Source organism: Megalobrama amblycephala, linkage group LG20 (genome assembly GCF_018812025.1).
Source record: "Megalobrama amblycephala isolate DHTTF-2021 linkage group LG20, ASM1881202v1, whole genome shotgun sequence".
NCBI lineage: Eukaryota > Metazoa > Chordata > Actinopteri > Cypriniformes > Xenocyprididae > Megalobrama > Megalobrama amblycephala.
The window spans coordinates 20,543,287-20,563,758 of record NC_063063.1 but is presented as its reverse complement, the minus strand read 5'-3'; the positions used below and the strand labels follow the sequence as shown (position 1 = coordinate 20,563,758).

General features: G+C 36.9%; 2 protein-coding genes across 3 annotated transcripts in view; both read left to right on the top strand.

Annotated features, from left to right (window-relative positions):
• Positions 1-1,588: 1,588 nt before the first annotated feature.
• On the top strand, positions 1,589-14,554 carry cpn1 (carboxypeptidase N, polypeptide 1). The gene is made up of 9 exons (XM_048170662.1): positions 1,589-2,961; positions 5,455-5,651; positions 6,301-6,456; positions 9,462-9,638; positions 11,717-11,828; positions 12,420-12,559; positions 13,614-13,713; positions 13,798-13,916; positions 14,015-14,554. The coding sequence occupies exons 1-9, from the start codon at positions 2,559-2,561 to the stop codon at positions 14,129-14,131; spliced, it is 1,521 nt and encodes a 506-aa protein (XP_048026619.1). The 5' UTR covers positions 1,589-2,558; the 3' UTR covers positions 14,132-14,554.
• Positions 14,555-18,657: 4,103 nt separating this feature from the next.
• Positions 18,658-20,472, top strand: part of LOC125256014 (dynamin binding protein) — a 58,739-nt gene continuing 56,924 nt past the window's right edge. For both annotated transcript variants that reach the window (XM_048171641.1, XM_048171640.1), the window contains exon 1: positions 18,658-18,978. The gene's annotated coding sequence lies outside the window, so the exon portion shown is untranslated. The remainder of the gene's footprint in view (positions 18,979-20,472) is intronic.

Genomic DNA, 20,472 nt, shown 5'->3' with positions numbered 1-20,472 from the left:
TGTGTGACAGGGTGTACAGCAAACAAGCTAAAAATCCAGAACTAAGTTGTTATAAGCTACTGAATCGTAAAAGCCAGCCTTAAAGTGGACAATAAGATGTGAAGCATCAGCAGGAAGAATGGGTAAATTGTAGGATCCTGACACTTAGTATGCCTCAGTATGTGTGCAGTAGGCCTAAACATTTTCTCACTGGTAAGTCAAATATCCAAATGTCAGCTTTATATATTTCCTGTCGCTGATAAAACATAGTGCTTTCAGTGCATTGTTACAATGACACATTTGAGCATACAATTTAAAATATACCTAAAATATATTTTAAAATAATGTTAAAATAAGTACACTTACACTTGGCATACTACCAAAGGCAAATAACTCAAATGTACTGTATTAGAATCCATTATACTCTCTGTTCAGATCAACTACTTGACATTTTGTGCAGATAAAAAAAAAATGAAAAAAATCACATACGTTTTTCAGCTACTATATAGTAGGGAGGTATGCATAGATGCAACCGTAGTAAACACAAAGTCAGCATGATGAAACGAAAGTTGTGAGCACCTTTTCTTCCCTATTATGAAGTATAGCCTATCCGAGTGAAATCGCTTCTCTAAAGAGAGAAAAAAAAATGTAGAACAGGACTTGATTTTGTCCATCGGGAGTTGATTGGATTGTTGGATCGCTGGCATTAATTGCCGCAATCTCATGTGAGTGACAGTTTGCATGAAGGGCAGGATTATTGTCCCGCCTTCGCGCCAGAGCACACGTCATCAGAGAAGAGATGTCAAGATGCAAGGGGAATGTGAAGATAATGAATTTAAAGGGTTAGTTCAGCCAAAAATGAAATGATGTCATTACTCACCCTCATGTCGTTCCACACCCGTAAAACCTTCGTTAATCTTCGGAACACAAATTAAGATATTTTTGTTGAAATCCGATGGCTCAGTGAGGCCTGCATAGGGAGCAATGACATTTCCTCTCTCAAGATCCATTAATGTACTAAAAACATATTTAAATCGGTTCATGTGAGTACAGTGGTTCAATATTAATATTATAAAGCGACGAGAATATTTTTGGTGCACCAAAAAAAACCTAAATAACGACTTATATAGTGATGGCCGAATTCAAAACACTGCTTCATGATGCTTTGGAGCGTTATGAATCTTTTGTGTCGAATCATGATTCGGATCGCATGTCAAATTGCTAAACTGCTGAAATCACGTGACTTTGGCGCTCCGAACCATAATGCTCCGAAGCTTCCTGAAGCAGTGTTTTGAAATCGGCCATCACTAAATAAGTCGTTATTTTGTTTTTTTTGGTGCACCAAAAATATTCTCGTCACTTTATAATATTAATATTGAACCACTGTACTCACATGAACTGATTAAAATATGTTTTTAGTACATTAATGGATCTTGAAAGAGGAAATGTCATTGCTGCCTATGCAGGCCTCATGGAGCCATCGAATTTCAACAAAAATATCTTAATTTGCATTCCGAAGATTAACAAAGGTCTTACGGGTGTGGAATGACATGAGGGTGAGTAATAAATGACATTATTTTCATTTTTGGGTGAACTAACCCTTTAAGAAAATAATAATGTACACAGATAAATAATTTTTTATGCACTAGTCCATAAAAAATAAAAACCATCAGTTTTTATTTCATGATGCCTTTAACTTCCCCTTCCTCTTGCATAGACATATCTTCTCTGATGACTGTCACTCACATGAGATCAATAGCAAACCACAACAATCCAACGAATCCAATCAATTCCCGATGGACAAAATCAAGCCCCGACCTACATTTTTTCTTGTTCTAAAAGTAGTTTCACTTGGATATACATTACAATAGGGAAGAAAAGATTATCTCAAATACAATTTCATGCAAACTTTAAGCCAAATGGCTAGTCTGGCAACAGCAAGGGTAGTCTGCAATGACACAAACACATGGGCAATTGAGTAAACAGCCTGCTTGTTCGGTCAACGCAAAAGGTGTTACATTTTAACCCGTGGTGTTATTGAGAATGAATATAAATTCAGTTACAAAGCAACAACTGCCGTACTAACGTTCAGGTTATAATGAGTGTGACGGACAGCAACTCCTGGGGATTATAGTAGAGGTGTTGGGAGGAGGGCCTCAGGGGGCCAGTTCCACAACGCTCATTTGAAACCTTTGGTCCCCCATGATCTGTTTTCCCAGAATGCCCTGTAGTAGCACTAACCTCTCAGCCTCCGAGTGTGTTTACTCTGAGTTAATGAATGAGCTAGTGTTGGGGCGAAAGTGGGTGAGTAAATGCTAATCACATCCCTTTCCCCCAAAATAAAGCCTCCATTTCGCCCCTTTCCTTTTTGCTTTTATTCCCCTTTAGTTAAATCATCAGTAATCACACTTTTAAAACCTAGTCAGAGACTAACCGCAGGTCAGGAATGAAACGTTAAACTAGCACAACACAAGAGGGGGGAGGTTTAGTGTGTGAGGAGCGTAAAGCCAAAGTTGAGGTGTCAAATTTGATGTCAACTCTCACTTCTCCAACAATGCCAATTGAGTAAACACACACAAATGGTATGGGTGAGGGAATCAAGAGAGAGAGAGGAGGGGCCGTCCTTACTTGCTCTTCTAAGCGGGAGTGAGAGGAGGTCCAGAGGGAGGAGGCAAACGGGGAGAGCAGGATTGAGAAAGAGAGTGAGGAAAAGAAGTGGCGCTCTGTTTGCGGAGCAGTCTGGGACCATGCTGTCAGGCAGCTCTCTGATCTGGATTGGGGCGCTGCTTCTGGGGCTCGAGGCTTTGCTGACTGGGGCGTCTGACTTCCAGCACCATGGTTATGAGGAGATGGTGAGGGCTCTTTTTGCTGTCCAAAGCGAATGCCCCTACATCACTCGCATCTACAGCATCGGTCGCAGCGTGGAAGGACGGCACCTATATGTCCTGGAGTTCAGTGATAATCCTGGCATCCATGAAGAATGTGAGTCTTTTCTTTACTCTTGTACCAAGGCATTAAATTCCTCACCCATATAGCTCAAGCAAACTCTTGCACGTTTGACAAATGTTCCTACTGAGGCTGTAGGGCTGCCAGAGCTGATTGGTGAAGCAATAATTTGGGTTTGATTGCATAATTTGGGCTGTTTTCTGAGAAATGCACTTAACAGAATTGTCGAAATGAAGCTTTGGCTGGTTATTCATGACTTTGTCTGGCCAGCCAATGTTGACCGTCAACTTGATTTATCTTGTTGCTCCTTAAACACTCACATACAGTAAATTGCATTTAAGAACGGACAGTAATGGGTTTAAGGAGGAGTATGTGCCTGGAGATGTGGTGTGTTATATGAAGCCATTGGAGAGAGGAACAAACATCGGCTTTATTATTGATCTAAAACAAGAGCATTCCCACAGGACAGAAAAATCTGAATCTTTAATAGCTCAATTGTTTCTCCTAGAAACTGACAGCAAATGGACACTTGTGCTTCTCAGATGATTCCATTGAGAACATTAATCTTATGTATAGAGTTCCAGAAGAGATCAATCTCTTAAACTGAGCTCAGACTGGCCAAGATGCAAAAAGTTGGAATCAAAAGTCAGAAATCCCAACATTACTTATGAAAGAAAAAAAAAAAAAATTGTCTGGGCTGTGCTATCCATTTTAATTTTGTATGCCAACAATTGTCTCCATTTACAAGGAATTTCAGGAGAAACATCTGATTCTTAAATAAAAGATAACTCAGAATTCCAATGTATCTTACGAAATATGAAAGAGCAGCTGCTGAGCAGTAAAATCTCCCTCTTTGTTTCAGTCTGTAGACCTTGTTCCTTTGTTCACTCAAATTCAAAACACTTCAGCTCTGCTACTGGAAGTAGTTAAGATCTGTAAACAAAAGAAGTTAATAAATCAGCTTACGAAAACAAATGAATCTTTGCCATTAGATGTTTTATACACTGCAAAAATAACTTTCTTACTTTGAATTTTTGTCTTGTCTTCCAGTACAAATATCTAAACGTTCTTAAATCAAGTTGCATTTACCTGAGAAGCAAAATGACAACACATTAAGTCTTCTTTTCTAAAAAAATCTATCAAAATTATGCTTAAAGTCACTTAATTTTGAGCAATTTTTCAGAAAACAAAACTTAATATCTGAAGTCATTTTGCTTCTCAAGTAAATGTATCTTGATTTAAGAATGTTTAGATATTTGTACTGCACAACAAGACAAAAATACTGAGTACGAAATTTTTTTTCCAGTGTAAAAATCTGCTTTTCTTTGCAATATGCGTACAAAGGTAAAACCTCTGAGAGAATTGCAGGATGTATACATGTTCCACACGGAGTACAAAAACAGGAACCGGTACAGCAGAGTGGGCAAAGTCGTCGTGACCTGACCCTTTAGATTCCAAACAATGCGTTTCATGCATTAATGTCGAGGTCACCCATTTAGTGACTCTTTGAGCAGTGGCACTGACTGCACTGTTAATTTTTATTTGGTGATTTATGGAAAGATTGTGATGAATCTGCCTGCACACAATACAAAGGTAAAGCCTCAGAGAGAACTGCAGAATGTATACATGTTCCACATGGAGTAAAAGTACAACAGAGTGGGCAAAGTCATTGTGACCTGACCCTTTAGATTTCAAACAATGTTTGCGCTTCATACATTAATTTTGAAGTCAACCATTCAGTGACTCTTTGAGCAGTGGCACAGTTAATTTAATTATTTGGTGATTAATAGGAAGACTGTGCCTGATGAGTCTGCCTGCACACAGTGGCTAATTAGATTTGCGATCTCGCTGTCACTCACTTCCGCATTAAAAAAGAACAAACGGAAATCTGCTGGTACTTGTTAGAGGAGATAATTGTGAATAATGAGCTGACAACTGGCTGTGAGACAGGAATTTCGATGAGAGTGGCCTGCTGCGCTGTTAAACACTCAGAAAGCTTTTGTAGGAGGAAAATGATGAATTTTAATTCATTCATATTTGATACTAGCATTTACGGTGTCAGCATACTGAACCGCATATAATTTGTTTTAAAGGGATAGTTCACCTAAAATGAAAATTGTCCTCATTTATTCACCCTCAAGTTGTTCCATCATTTTTTTTTGTGCATAAATATGGTATGTTCTTCAGAAGACTTGGAATGTAATGCATAAGTTGTGTGAACTTTTACGGTGCTTTTTAGAGCCCATATCGCCATTCGCTTTCATTGTATTAAAATGTACATTTCTCCTGTTGTGTTCCATGAAAGAAAGTCATGGATCAACATGAGGGTGAGTAAATGATCACAAAATCTCTTTAAATATTAGGCAATTCTTGCAGTACCTTTAGAGCTTAGCATTGCATATTGGACCTTAAGTCATGCTTTTTCTGAATTGCTACATATGCATGCACAGAGCTTGCATGCTATTCACGGATGTGACCCTATGACCTCATGTCTTCCTGACTGGCGGTCACCTGACCTGTGTTTTTCAGTGGAGCCAGAGTTCAAGTACGTTGGGAACATGCACGGGAACGAGGTGCTCGGCAGGGAGCTGCTCATCTACTTAGCCCAGTTCCTGTGCGAGGAATACAGGGCAGGAAACGAGCGAATCACGCGCCTCATCCACGACACACGGATCCACATCCTTCCTTCGATGAACCCGGATGGATATGAGGTGGCTGCCAGGCAGGTATACAGCCCTTAGCTAATCTACAATGTAAAACAAGTATACTAAAATGCATAAATGCGTGACCATCTGCTCGTGGTGTGAATGTGAGCATGCATATGTATACACTTATTTATTCAGTGTGTCAGCTGTGGTGTGGGAGTGTAGTAAGTCTCTGGAGGCCTTCAGTTTGTTATGGAGGAATCAGCCATATCCCAGAGTGCATTGCTGGCTTTCTTTTGAGACTAATTACACCAGAATAACTCACAAAAAATAACAAAACACACACAGTATTTTTTTCTGGAACAGAGCATCCATACACCTACAACGTTCACACATCTAGAATGCAAAATTACAGTAATACAGACTCTTTCTTGATCTTTGAGACTAATTATATGTCCAGCAGTAAATGGTGGCTGAATGTGGCCACACACACCCAGTTATCATGCGTCTCAGTCGACCAGACAAAAACTAGCAAAGGAAACTATACCTTAGCCTCAGACAGGATCTATTTAACATGCTCTAACTCGGTTACACAACACACACAAGCACAATATACTACTCGAGGTAAATAAATTTCACACCTGACATACTGAGAATGTTAAAAGGTGATATCCTTCCCGAAACGTTACTTAAAGAATAAAAAATGATGTGCTCTTTATCTGACTTACAGGGTCCGGAATTCAACGGCTACTTAGTGGGACGTGGAAACGCAAAGGAGGTAGACCTGAATCGCAACTTCCCAGACCTGAACGCTCTGATGTACTACTACGAGAAACACAACGGCCAAAACCACCACCTGCCACTGCCAGATAACTGGGAATTACAGGTGATCATCTATCAGTGTCACATACACTACTATAGGAGAGGAGACAGTGTCTGTTTAAAATGAGATGAATGGGAGAGACCAGTCAATCAGTTAGTTATATAGCTTGTGTAGCATTTTGGAAATTTTGAAAGATGTTGAGATAGATAATATAAGATACAACATACGATATGTTTATATATTAAATGTCGTATGCTAACCATTTATGTGCACTACTGTTTAAAAGTTTAGGGTCAGTAATATTTTTTTTAAAGGTGCTCTAAGTGATTTTTTTAGGCCAGAAAGAGGCGTTTTTAGGCCAAAAATTTTTTTGTCACATACAGCAAACATCTCCTCACTATCCACTAGCTGCCTGTCCCCTGAACACACTGTAAAAAACCGCGGTACTGTAGTCTATAGTCTGTAGTCTGCCACAAGCTCCGAAAACGGCAATAAAAACAAACTGGTGCAGTCTGGACCACGAATCATAATAAACATGCTCCAGCCAATAACCGGCAAGATTGATTTTAAATGCGCGTTCATGACTGTTTCAGGAAGCACGGAGGGGAGGGGGGGAGGAGGAGGAGGGAGGGTCTAGCTAGCCTCTGTTTTGTTTGACAACACTTCGAATGTCAACAGGAAGTTACTCCACCCAGGATCACTTAGAGCACCTTTAAAGAAATTAATACTTTTATTCAGCAAGGATGTGTTAAATTGATGAAAAGTGACAATAGAGACATTTGTAATGTTACAAAAGATTTCTATTTCACTCAAATGCTGTTCTTTTGAACTTTTTATATATCAAAGGATCCTAAAAAAAATTATCACGGTTTCCACAAAAATATTAAGCATCACAATTGTTTTCAACATTGATAATAATAAGAAATGTTGCTTGAGCACCAAATCAGCATATTAGAATGATTTCTGAAGGATCATGTGACACTGAAATCTGGAATAATGGCAGTTTTGCCATCACAGGAATAAATTATATTTTAAAATATATTAAATTAGAAAACAGTTATTTTAAATTTCAATAATATTTCACAGTATTACTGTTTTTATTGTATCTTTGATCAAATAAATGCAGGCTTGGTAAGCATTAAAGACATAAAAAAATATTATCCAATCTTTTGAACGGTAGGGCGTGTATATTTTGACATTAATTAATTTAGACACTTTTACCTAAAGCGACTCAGGGTTCTTATTCAGAACCGGTTTCATTTTTAAAAAATACCAGAACTGAATGAATTTATGAGATGATACTTTTCAGTAAATAAAAAACATATAGTGCAACCAGTTCGAAATCGCGTGACTCTTATGAGCCAGTAGGCCAACTTTTTAGTGAATCAAAAACACGCAGCACGACCAGTTTAGTCTGATTTGTTCAGTTTAAACAGACTTTTTAAAGAATTGTTTTAAATTTATTTATTATTGAAATCATCTCATCATTTGTCAGTGGAATTGCATTTTTCTCCCCAAAGTTTTATTCCTTAAAAGTACTAAAAGTATCATTAATGGAGTCATTAAGGAGCTTGAATAGTTAATAATTACCATCATTATGTGTGTTCCCTGGGAATCAAACATATGATTGGACTGATTTTGGAGGAAAATCTGTGGAATAAAACACTGTAGAAAAAAAAAACTCAAATTATCCAAATATTTAATAATTGTGCAAACATGACATGTGGTGAATGACTTTGTGAATGACTTGGAATGAATCCCAGATTCAGATATCTGTGAATCTGTTCTGCTGGCCTGCCTTTGACATGTGCATTGGTAACATTATGTTCTACCAGTTCAGCTACGAAATCTATCTGTATATGTTGTGTATATGTTTTCATGGGGTGACCTTTTAAATAACAATCTTTTATACATATACATCACATAGATAAATCCGTGTTCCAATCTCAAGTAAAATACAAGATTGTGCCAGTTTTCTGCATTGCAAAGAAAAACCTTTTTGTTTTTACAGTTGGACAGCACACTTAAGCTCTCCATTAGTCTGTCAGTAACCCACCCAGCTCTCGTTCTGCCGGTCTGCTCTCTATCAACTGCCAACAGGCCCACCTTTCACAAAATCGAGAGCCTTGGCCTGTGTAAATGGACTTTTTTAGCTTGTACTGCTGTTAGTCTTCATCATGAGCTCTGGATATTTTTGTTAGCCTCATCTGTGAGGATCCATACTATCCATCATGATGAGAATGTTACAAAGAACATCTTGTGCTTTACTGGAAGAAGGAACATCTGACCTTTAGTACAAAGTAGTTCACATGTCACAAACTGACCTATAAATAGTACAGAATCTTACCCATTTCTTTTTGATTTTATGTAATAAAATGAAAGAATTCCCAGATTTTTGGAAGACTTTTGGGCCCTGCTAGAATAATTCAAACCATTCAAACAGCTCTTTCCAGGAACAACTATGTATTTTCCTCAGTCTAAAATGAGAACTCCAGCTTTGGAGAAGCAAAGCAAGTATATCCCTCAGGATAACAACAAAAGAACTGCAGTCGGAGGAGTATGACACGTTCCAATCATTTCTCCGAGAGTCAAGAGCTGTCACTCTCACATCAAACCTCGCTCGTGACCTTCTGACCCTAGTGTGGGTTTCGCACTACACAGACATAGCAGGGGAAAAACATCTGTGTGAGTTCACAGCATGAAACCTGACTCTTCAATGACAGCTGGGGCCAAAAGGGATGCTTGGCTGTTTATATATACAGATCCATGCATAATAAATACACAGTCTCCTCAAAACAGAGTACGGACGGGATCAATAGCTCAGCAGCCATCTCTAAGGAGCCCAGCCAGACTCATTTTACTTAATGCAACAGGGTCAGGTGGAGGTTTATTATCCCTTCACCTCTAGTACCACATATCAGATCTCTCAGATAGCAGAGCTGAAGGAATATTCCAAACAGGCTGCTAGAGTGTCATGGCACAAAAACCTAAAACAAAGGCTGAAATATTGCACATGCCATTCGTGTTTTCACGTCGGAATGTTTTTTCCTGTATTTTGGTTCTTCCAGGTTGAGCCGGAGACTTTAGCAGTGATAAAATGGATGCAGAATTATAACTTCATTCTGTCGGCGAACCTCCACGGTGGAGCTGTAGTCGCCAATTACCCCTTCGATAAGTCTCGCGAGCCCCGGATAAGAGGCAAAACAACATACTCGGCCACCCCTGACGATAAAATGTTCCGAAAGGTATGTTGTTGTTTTTTAATTTGTCATTTGTGTGATTTTCTACTTTAGAAAAAGTGTAATGTTCACACACAAATGTAAGTAAGCCATTTGTAAGTTTATTTCCCCCAAACACTGATTCCATGGCACTATCAAACCATTACAGAGGCAACACAGAGTCAACCAGTGGTGTGGATTTGGGGGTGGGATTATCTGTTAGTTTGACTAATGGCAGATGGGTGGTGTTTGAGAAGCCTGTTTGAAATGTCATTATTTTTGCAATTCCGTTTGGTGAGGCTCCCCTGCTGAAAAGAAAAAAGAAAAAAAAACTTAAATCAACCTAAGCTGACTTGCTAGTCTTAGCTGGTTTAAACTGGTCTTATCTGTGGCCAGTTGCATAAACTTCTTAGACTAGTAATCTATTTTTAAAAAAAAAACTGGTTATAACTTTTTAGTTACATAAAAAAAAGTAAATAAAAAAGTAGATACTATTAATTAAGCCTTGACTAACTGCTGTCAGTCGTTGTTGGTCAGACCGGTTCTTAAGACACAGTCTTAACATTGTGGCTATGTTTATGCAACTAGCCCCTGTTTTAAGATGGTCTCCTAAGAGCCCAAAACCCTTCTTAACCCTTGTGCGGTCTTCATTACACTCAGGGTCTTCGGGGTCTCCACAGACCCCAGGCAACAAAATGCAATTTTGTAACAAAATGCTTGTTTTTTTTTATCAAATGTAATTTATTAATGTTCTTACTCCATGTTTGTGCAGTTTTTGGAGTATTTATCTTATTTTTTAAATTTATATAAATAAATTAAAAAATATTTTTTTAAATAGGTTTTTATACAAAAACAACTTTTTATGTAAAATTCACTTTATAAAAGACCCACATTTCTAAATTTCATTCATGGGGATAACATGGATAATTTGACATGGTTTAGTGTAAGATTTTTGCCCATCTTTTGGAAAATGCAGTTTTAAAAGTAAAAAAACTATAATTTTTACCAGTAAATGGCTGCAGAGCTCCACTATTTGCTATGTGTTATTTGACTGACTGAAAGACATCTTTTCACAAGTATTTTTCAGTTGGATTCATATCTAAATATTCTGAAATCACAATTATAACAATAAAGGCTACTTTTTGTCAAAGTTTAGTATTTTTTGTAATGAAAAAAATCAGTTTTTCAATATTGTTACATTATGATGAAACCCCGCTTAGAAATTGAACAAAATTCATCCTCAAAATCAACATTTTTGAAAAACTTTTTCTTTTCAGTACAAAAAAATGCTAAACTTTGACAAAAAGTAATTTTTATTGTCTTTTATTGTCATAATTGTGATTTCATAATATTTAGATATAAATCCAACTGAAAATACTTGTGAAAAGATGTCTTTCAGTCAGTCAAATAACACATAGTAAATAGCGGAGCTCCGCAGCCATCTACTGGTAAAAGTGATATTTTTTTTACTTTTAAAACGGCATTTTCCAAAAGATGGGCAAAAATCTTACACTAAACCATGTCAAATTATCCATGTTATCCCCATGAATGAAAGTTAGAAATGTGGGTCTTTTATAAATTGAATTTTACATAATAAGCTGTTTTTGTATAAAAAAAAAATTTATTTATTTATTTATATAAATTTAAAAGATATGACAAATCCTCCAAAAACTGCACAAATATGAAGTAAAAACATTAATAAACAGAGTAAAATTACATTTGTTTTTTAAAAAACAATTATTTTGTTACAAAATTACATTTTGTTGCCTGGGGTCAAAGACCCTGAGTGTGACCCTTTTTTTTACACTAACATAAAAACAAGATATCACTCCATTTTTTTTTCTTTGTAGATCTAGAAAGTGTTAACAACTGTACAAAGTTTCATGTCATTTGGACAAAGAGAAAATTATTTTTTATTTGAGCAAATGTCGTTTGGGGTCTGTGCAGACCCCAAAGACCCTATAAGGGTTAAACCAGCCTGGGAGATCAACCTAGACCGGCAAACCAGTTTAGGCTGGATTAAGTGTTATTTTGTTCAGCAGAGTAGTTGCACAGAAATCACAAACTTAAACTGTGTGTGTGTGTGTGTGTGTGTGTGTGTGTAGTTGGCAAAGACGTACTCTTATGCCCACAGCTGGATGCATAAGGGCTGGAATTGCGGCGATTACTTTGATGAAGGAATCACAAATGGAGCCAGCTGGTACTCTCTTTCTAAGGGTGGGTTATATTTTACATACCACGGTCCTTATTCAATTACTTCAACAAGGCTTGTGGTTTTGTCTCATCTAAATGTCTTGTAATTTAGCTGAAATTTGGGAATTACGAGCACTTTTATCTTTAAGAGAACGTAATTGTGTTCCAGTTAAAAGATTTTCACTAGTGCCAGCACCAGTGTAATTTCACCAGTGAAATTAAATATTTCTTTAAGAGGCAATATTCAAATTAATTTTCAAATAGAAACCAGTTTGTTTTTGTTGTTTATAAGGTCATATTTTGGAATCCCCTAAAACTGTCTTCTTTCATTTTTTTCCGTGCACATGTGGAAGTATTTCTTATATGTGTGCTTTTTTTCTTGCAAATATGATTTAGGAGCTCCATACATTCTTTTCTAAAAAAAATATTATGAAATATAAAAAATGGTTGATTAGTGAAAGTGAATATTTTGAATATGTGGGGCATCTTTTCCATATTTGGTGGCATTTTTGACTCCAACCCTGACCCTGAACAGTTTCTGCCCCTGGCCAACACTGTGCTGTACATAATACATTTTAATGTGCGATTAAGAATTATTTCTCAATATTTCTGAAGGGATGCAGGACTTCAACTACCTCCACACAAACTGCTTTGAGATCACTCTGGAGCTCAGCTGTGATAAGTTTCCTCCAGCGACGGCTCTCGCCAGTGAGTGGCTGGCCAACAGAGAGGCTCTGGTGTCCTACATGGAGCAGGTGAGGAACTTCCCTTCTTACATTTGACTGTTTTACTGCTTTAGTTTCAGCTCAGTCTGGCTGTAATGTAACAAGTAGAAGTTCAAACTTCAACTCTGCAGTCAGAATATGTAGAACTGGAATTGGAGAGCGTCGTATTCAAAATCAAATGGGTAAAAAGGGGGCTAGTATTCTAGTGGACACAGGTAAGAAAGACAAATTGGTTCACCGTGGCACCAGCAGGTAATGAACCTGTCCCCAGATACTTATAATGTGAAATTGATATGAACCTTCAGGGGTCTCGTTGTGAGTTCAAGTAACACTACACTGCTCGCTAGCACATTTAAAGTAATGGAAGGAATCGGTTTACCACTTTGAGTGCTGTGCCTGACCGTAACGAAAGCTTAACCCTTCTGCTGTGCTGAATATCCTTTACCTAATTTGGTGTTCCCAGTCAAAAATGGCCAGCCTTTTAAATTGCTTGTAATTCTCTCATTATGCAATTTTTTTCACCAAATATTGGATTCAATCTTTTTATCATCTTGTTTTCTTTCAATAAGCACAGGTTTTGAATTTCTTTTTGATCACAGGCTTCATTGATCTGAGCATATGCACTTTCATATGCATGAAAAAATTTCACTCAAGCTTATGCACCTCAGTTTTTTTGAGGTGAATAAGCTCAGATCAATGACGCCTATGATCAATCAATTCCAAAAAGAAATACAAAACCTGTGCTAACTGAAAGAAAACAAGCTGATTAATAGATTGAATCCAATATTTGGTGAAAAAAATTGCATAATGAGAGAATTACAAGCAATTTAAAAGGCCGGTCATTTTTGACTGGGGACACCACAAGTACAAAACCCCCCACCCACCAAAAAGTCCAAAAAATGTGCACATTTCGTGAAAACGTTTAAGTTGTTATACCCTGACTGTGTAAGCAAAGTCAGCAAGTTTTAGTCCAATGCGAAAACGTTAACTAGGATTTTCGGGGGAGAAGAAAATCCTCTTTGGGTCGAAATGACCAGAAAACAACATGAGGGTTGATATATCATGATTCTCTCTTGTCCTCCAGGTTCACCATGGGATAAAAGGCATGGTTTATGATGAGAACAACAACCCAATTAGCAATGCTGTGATCTCGGTGGCAGGCGTAAACCACGATATCACCAGCGGTGAGTGTTGTTCTACATTAAAAGCTTATTTTGTAGTATGTACATGCTTGAATACTTAATTTTATGCATCTGATGCTGTCTCAGGGACGAATGGAGACTACTTCCGTCTGCTCTTGCCGGGCACCTACACAGTGACGGCTTCTGCACTAGGTTACCAACCGTTTACCAGCATGGTGACAGTGGGACCTGCTGAAGCTGTACAGGTGATAAACAACGTCACAAATACATTCCATTCCATTATTCTTTACTGATATTTTTTTACAATAACAAACTAACAGTTTTTATTTGTTGTTCTTTCCAGTTGCATTTCTATTTGAAAGTTCAACCAAAAGGGACAAACTTAAACATAAAAGGTTATCCCAACAAGAAGGGCCCATCGACGGCTAAGATTCCTCCCACCAACCTTGGCCCAAGATAAAGAGCAAGGACTCTTCTCTTAACACAGACAAAACAAGTCTTTACTTTTTAAACTGAAGAACAATAAAGGGAAACATGGACTCTCACTGTGACAAATCTCACCTTCCTATGTCATACAGGTTCTTTGTTGTTTGTATAGATGCATAAAAGTGTGGGAAATCCATATTTTGCTCTCACATTCTTGTGGAGCTTAAATATATATGTATGTTATATAAAGGCTTTGATTAAAAGAACAGGAAGAAGTAGGTATTGTAAACAAATATTTCTCTTTTTATGAGAAATTAGTCATAGATTAATGAAGACATTTAGATGGAATGTTACTGGAAATTATGTCTGAATATGATAAATCATAAGTCAATCGGTATAAGATTAATTATCACCTATGTGGAAAATAATAATAAAATAAACATTTTATCATTTAAAATATGCTAAGATTGTTTTTTTATCTATTTTTGGGCAATTATTGTTGTATTTAGGAAAAACATGTTTAATATACCATCTTGGTGCATGTGTGAATATTTGTAAAAATGTATTGACATTTTTTATAAAGGTACTATATACATACTTCAACTATTTTATCACATGGAAATACATTTTCTTCTAATGATCTTTACATGTAAATATGTGCTGTTTGACAAAACCAGGCGTATTTTAGTTCGCCATTTACAGTGTTGGGGAAAGTTACTTTTAAAAGTAATGCATTATAATATTGTGTTGCGTATTGCATATTTTTCTTATTAGTATAGCTGATTTGGATAATTGAAAGTCAGCAGCAAAGACATTGATTAATAAAGTGAGAGTAAATACATAAAGTATTTGTGTAATTTTATATATTTAATTATTACAGGTTTGCATATAATTTTGATTGTATTTCACTGTTTTTATTAATTTTGAGGAATACTGAATGTTTTCGTGAGATGAGTAAATTGCATGTTCACATTTAGTCTAGAACTACAATAACCATCATATTATTGTACCACAGCGCGCACAACCACAGCACACACAACATGTACTTTCTCGACATGGGGACAGGAGAGCTGTCACTCAGTAAATGTGAAAACAAAGTAAGATATTTTATTGTAAATTGAAAAAGTAATGTTTTTAAGTAATTACTAATTACTTGAAAAAATTAATCTGATTACGTAACTCAAGTTACTTGTAATGCGTTACCCCCAACACTGGCCATTTGTCTGCAAACTATGAATGCAAAGATTTACTGAAATGATCTGTGGACATCCCAAACTCTAATTTAAAATGATTATCACATAGAGAGGTTCAAAAAATCACATAAAAGACTTCAGAGCTTTTCTGCAACTATGTAAATTGCTCCATGGTTGAGCAATTATCCTATGAATAATACATTTAAGTATGAACGGATGGACAGATAGATAGGTAGATAGGTGAGAATTACTTCATTATATACATCACAATTCAAAGACCCCTTAAAGGTGCTAAATAGGATCTTTTCGTCGACTGAGAAACCAAAGACTGTTACTGAGTTTTTGAAATGAGCACATGCGTAAGAACAGCCCCCCTCCTTCACAGCTCATTTCAAGGGAACGCCTCCCAAAACTCGTGCACGAGTATTGGAGCACGAGTGTTTACCACCGGCATTCGCTGTGTCGTGTTAGTGGATTCATTATGTCGGACTCACCGCAGGTAACTCATAATCTGCAGTTGTTACTCCTGTCTCCTGACAAAACATTGCATGCAGCGCCTGTGGAGTGTGGAAAGTTACTGGAGCGCGCAGCCACGCTCATCTCTCACAAGGAACGTCATGGCAGTGATTGACAAGCCAGAGGGCCAATCCGCGCATGTCTCTCACAAGGACCGTCATGGCAGTGATTGACAAGCCATAGGGCCAATCGTTTACGCGATGATCACGTAAACGATTGGCTGATGTTTTTAAGGCCCTACCTCGTGCACAGATGATGTATATTAATATTATTCCTTTCAGTGCACCTAATAAATAGTCTTTTATCAGTTAGTAAAGACAGTTTCAAGTAATATTGCAAAAATGTATAAAACAAAACATCCTCTTTAGCACCTTTAATAAAGTAAATGTCTTAATTTTTGCTTTTAGTTGCCCAGATATGTTGGAATTCCTTATTTTTTTCCTGGAGCAATCCTGGCTGCATTGTTCTTGCTATCTGGAAATCATCTTCTCAATGCACTGAAATCTTGACATCTGATTATTTATGTCTATTAAAAAAAAAAACTACAAGCTGCAAACTACACTCCTCTCGATTATGCAAGCTCTTGTTGAGAAACTTGCATACAGCGTTTTCAAATAAGCTATTGTGTTTCTAATTAATATTTCCAGTAAGAAAGGATCTCATTCTTAAATTAAATTCTCCAGTCAAGTATAAGTGAACTGTCTAACTTTGGAAGCTTAGATGGAAGCAAGCTCATATTTATCTAACCTAAAGGAACACTAGGGGTCAGTGCTGTAGTGGTACGGTCAGACCACTGCTCTTTCTCTACTGAAAATCATTGAATATAAAAAAAGCAATTTTAAAATCAGCAAAAAAACACAGTAACAAAAAATGTAAGAGCAGAATAACATTACATACATTAAGTGAGACTAAAATCCCCTTCGATATGTCCTACTCCAACTTCCTTCAATAGGAAACACATCAAAAAAACGAAGAAACTGCTTGTGAAACTATTATTTGAATAGTACAAAAACATTCAAAGACAGACAGACTGAATATCTATTATAAGTGATCATTCCATGTTTTTAATATCACAGTGAATGCTCCAATAAAATGATCCATCAACAATACTGTAAACATTTAAATGTATTCCTACGTTCTTCCTGGTTATCACACACAAATAGAATAACAATACCCTCTGAATAACAGGAAAAAGGAAAACGTGCTCCAGGAATGTTGTGCACAAGGCTCTGCAGCTGGAAAATATGAGCAATACTTAATTTCTCATAACCAAGAATAATAATGTTTGGAGAGCCGTGCCGTCAATGACACTGGAAACACTTGAAGGAAATTTTGTGTAAAAGGCGTGCCAAGAAAAATGATGATTTATACCCACTGTTAGGGGTCTGCTTCCAATCAGAAGATCAACAGCTGGCATTTACAATCCATGAAAAAACTGTCCGAACAGTCACAATGAAGTGACAGGATTTCATTGTATGAGAATGCTTCAATGACACAAAGTTCATGAATAGATCAACAAGAATGAATAGCAACAAAGAGCATCAAGCTCACATGGTCTTTATCAATGAAAATGTCACAGTAGGAGAGGACAACAGAAGCCTTTCATTCTTCCAGGATATGACAGATCTGGCATTTTCTCATAGATGCTGCGGGCATGTTGTGTCAGAGCAGCGTACAACACAGAGCTGAATGCGACAATGAAACCCACACAGCAACTGTTATCTACACTCGCACTAGTAGTGGATGACACTTGAATTAAAAAGGGAACCCGAATCAAGTGATCTGAGTCCAGGTTTTGGACATGACAAGAACATGCACAGAATAATGGCAGCTTCCTTTCAAATAAGGCAGCTTCCTTTCATTGTTTCTCTAAATAAGGAAGTCGTGGTTGTTGCAGACACAGCAAAAATAGTATTACGTCTGACAAGGCTTGAAGCTGTGTCTTAAAACATTATGTTCCCTTTGTGGCAATAATATTGATGAGTCTACATAAAGCAATATTGCTCTGTCCTTTCCACTAATATGAGCAAATGCAGGGTATCCTTGAACCAAAATAATATAATACAATAATTTTATTGTTGTACCATATCCCAAGATATTCAATATTAAAATTTAAAAATCTGTCATGAAAGTATGAATTATGTTTACAATTAAGATTGCCTAAGCAAAGAATTAAATATAGATAAACCATTTAACTATATATATATATATATATATATTTTTTTTTTCCCCAACAAATGTAATTTTTAATGTAACAAGTTTTTTAATGTTAATACAGACCCACTTTAATTTTTAAAGTTTGCAGCTGTAATTGTCAAATTATGCAAATCAATTGTGAAAATAGGACATAAATTGCTAGTAATATATATTTTTAATGTTTATTTAATATAATTATTAATATTTTTTAATGTTTAACAAATGACAAATGTTCATGACTTCCAGAAAAATGACAAAAATGGCGGAACATGTTTTACAAAAGTTTTTTTTTTTTTTAAAGTCTATACAGCGCCAAAAGTGTCAATAGTTGAAGAAACACCCATTATCTATTATTAAAAAGATTAGTGAATCAAGTTTAACATTTTTTTGTAACCTACATAAGTTTTATTTAAAGGGTGAACATAAATCGTAACAGACCGCTGCTTTATATGACGTTAGCGTCACTGCAAACTAGTACTATAAAATACCTTCAACGTTATCCATTTGTTTCAGATTAAAGATACTAACCTAACTGTCTAAATTATTGTGCTTATATTAAAAAGGCAACAGACTAGTAATACCTTGTGTTACAGATTTAGTAGGAATTTTCTTCAGGCATGTGGAAGGCAGCCTTGCACTCGGGGTTTGTGTCAGCAGAGGGTGGTGTGTTGATGTTGATGTCAGCATGGAGGGAGTTGAGGATCAGCCTGCTGGGTCTTCTGTTGGGATGACAGCTGATCCCGCCGTGGCGTAGATGACCATCGGGATCGGATCAACTGCGGCGTGTGATCCGAGTAATGACAGGCCTAATCCGATGTTTGTTTTCTAAGCAACGTTGAACGATACAACGTTAATGGCAGAAGGGAAAAGCACACGAGCATCCACTGGATAGTGAAAGTTCCCTTGCTGTCGGTTTTTAGTCGAGTCTTTTCAGCAAAGCTGTCTAACCGCATTGAGGGCGTTTGCGGTCTCGCAGGTGAGTGGAGTCTTGAATTAAATCCTCTGTGAAGTTTCTACTCTTTTAATAGTAGCGTACGGTTACATCCAGATCCCCAGAACTGAAGATAAACCACGAGTGGTTCAGGTATAGCATTGAGTCCTCTGTTTGAATCTATTACACTGGTATTTTTTCATAAATTTGCATAGTTTTGTTTGAATTTGGTGGCATATATTTGTCCAAACACGTTTAACATGCAGATATGTTTACCTTTTTTCGTTAGAAAACACGATTAGCTGCTAGTGGTTGGGATTTTAACTCTTTTTGAATCTTTTGAAATGATTCGTTCTTTGGCTCTTTCAACAGGTTACACCGTCATGCCTGTAGGTGTCAATGAGACTCTTTGTGTGTCTTTATGAGTGAGTCACTGATTGAATCTTCACTCAACTGATTCGTTAAGAGTTTTTCATAACTAAAACAAGTCTGACCATGATACTCAAAGCTTCAAGTAGTTCAGTGAAGGGGACGTTCAGTGAACCAAATACACAAGAAAAACAACAAAAACAAAAAAGCTGGCTTAAAGGGTTAGTTCACCCAAAAATGAAAATAATGTAATTTATTACTCACCCTCATATCGTTCTACACCCGTAAGACCTTCGTTCATCTTCAGAACACAAATTAAGATATTTTGATGAAATCCAGTGGCTCAGTGAGGCCTCTATAGACAGCAATGTCATTGTAACTCTCAAGAGCCATAAAGGTACTAAAAACATATTTAAAACATTTGAGTTCAGTGGTTCTACCTTAATATTAAAAAGAGACAAGAATACTTTTTGTGCATCAAAAAAACCAAAATAACAACTTTTCAACAATATAGAGATGTGCCGATTTCAAAACACTGCTTCGGAGCTTTACGAATCGGATCAGTGATTCGGAGCGCCAAAGTCATGTGATTTCAGCAGCTTAGCCGTTTGATAGGAGATCCGAATCATTGATTTGATTCGTAAAGCTCCGAAGCAGTGTTTTGAAATCGGCCCATCTCTATATTGTTAAAAAGTCGTTATTTTGTTTTGTTTTTTGACGCACAAAAAGTATTCTTGTCTCTTTTTAATATTAAGGTAGAACCACTGAACTCACATGAACTGTTTAAAATATGTTTTTAGTACCTTTATGGATCTTGAGTTACAATGGCATTGCTGTCTATAGAGGCCTCACTGAGCCAATCGGATTTAATCAAAAATATCTTAATTTGTGTTCTGAAGATGAACAAAGGCCTTACGGGTGTAGAACGACATGAGGGCGAGCAATAAATTACATTGTTTTCATTTTTGGGTGAACTAAGCTGTTTTGCTGGTGTAAGATCCCACACTCTGGCCAGGCTGGAGGTAAACTGGTTTCTAAATGTCTGTGGTTGAAAGCCAAGTTTCCTGACCAGCTTAAAATTGCCAAAATCAGTGAACACACCAGTCTAACTGTAACCAGACTGGGATACCAGCAAAACAACTTAAGCAAGAATGGCTTTTTGAGCAGCAT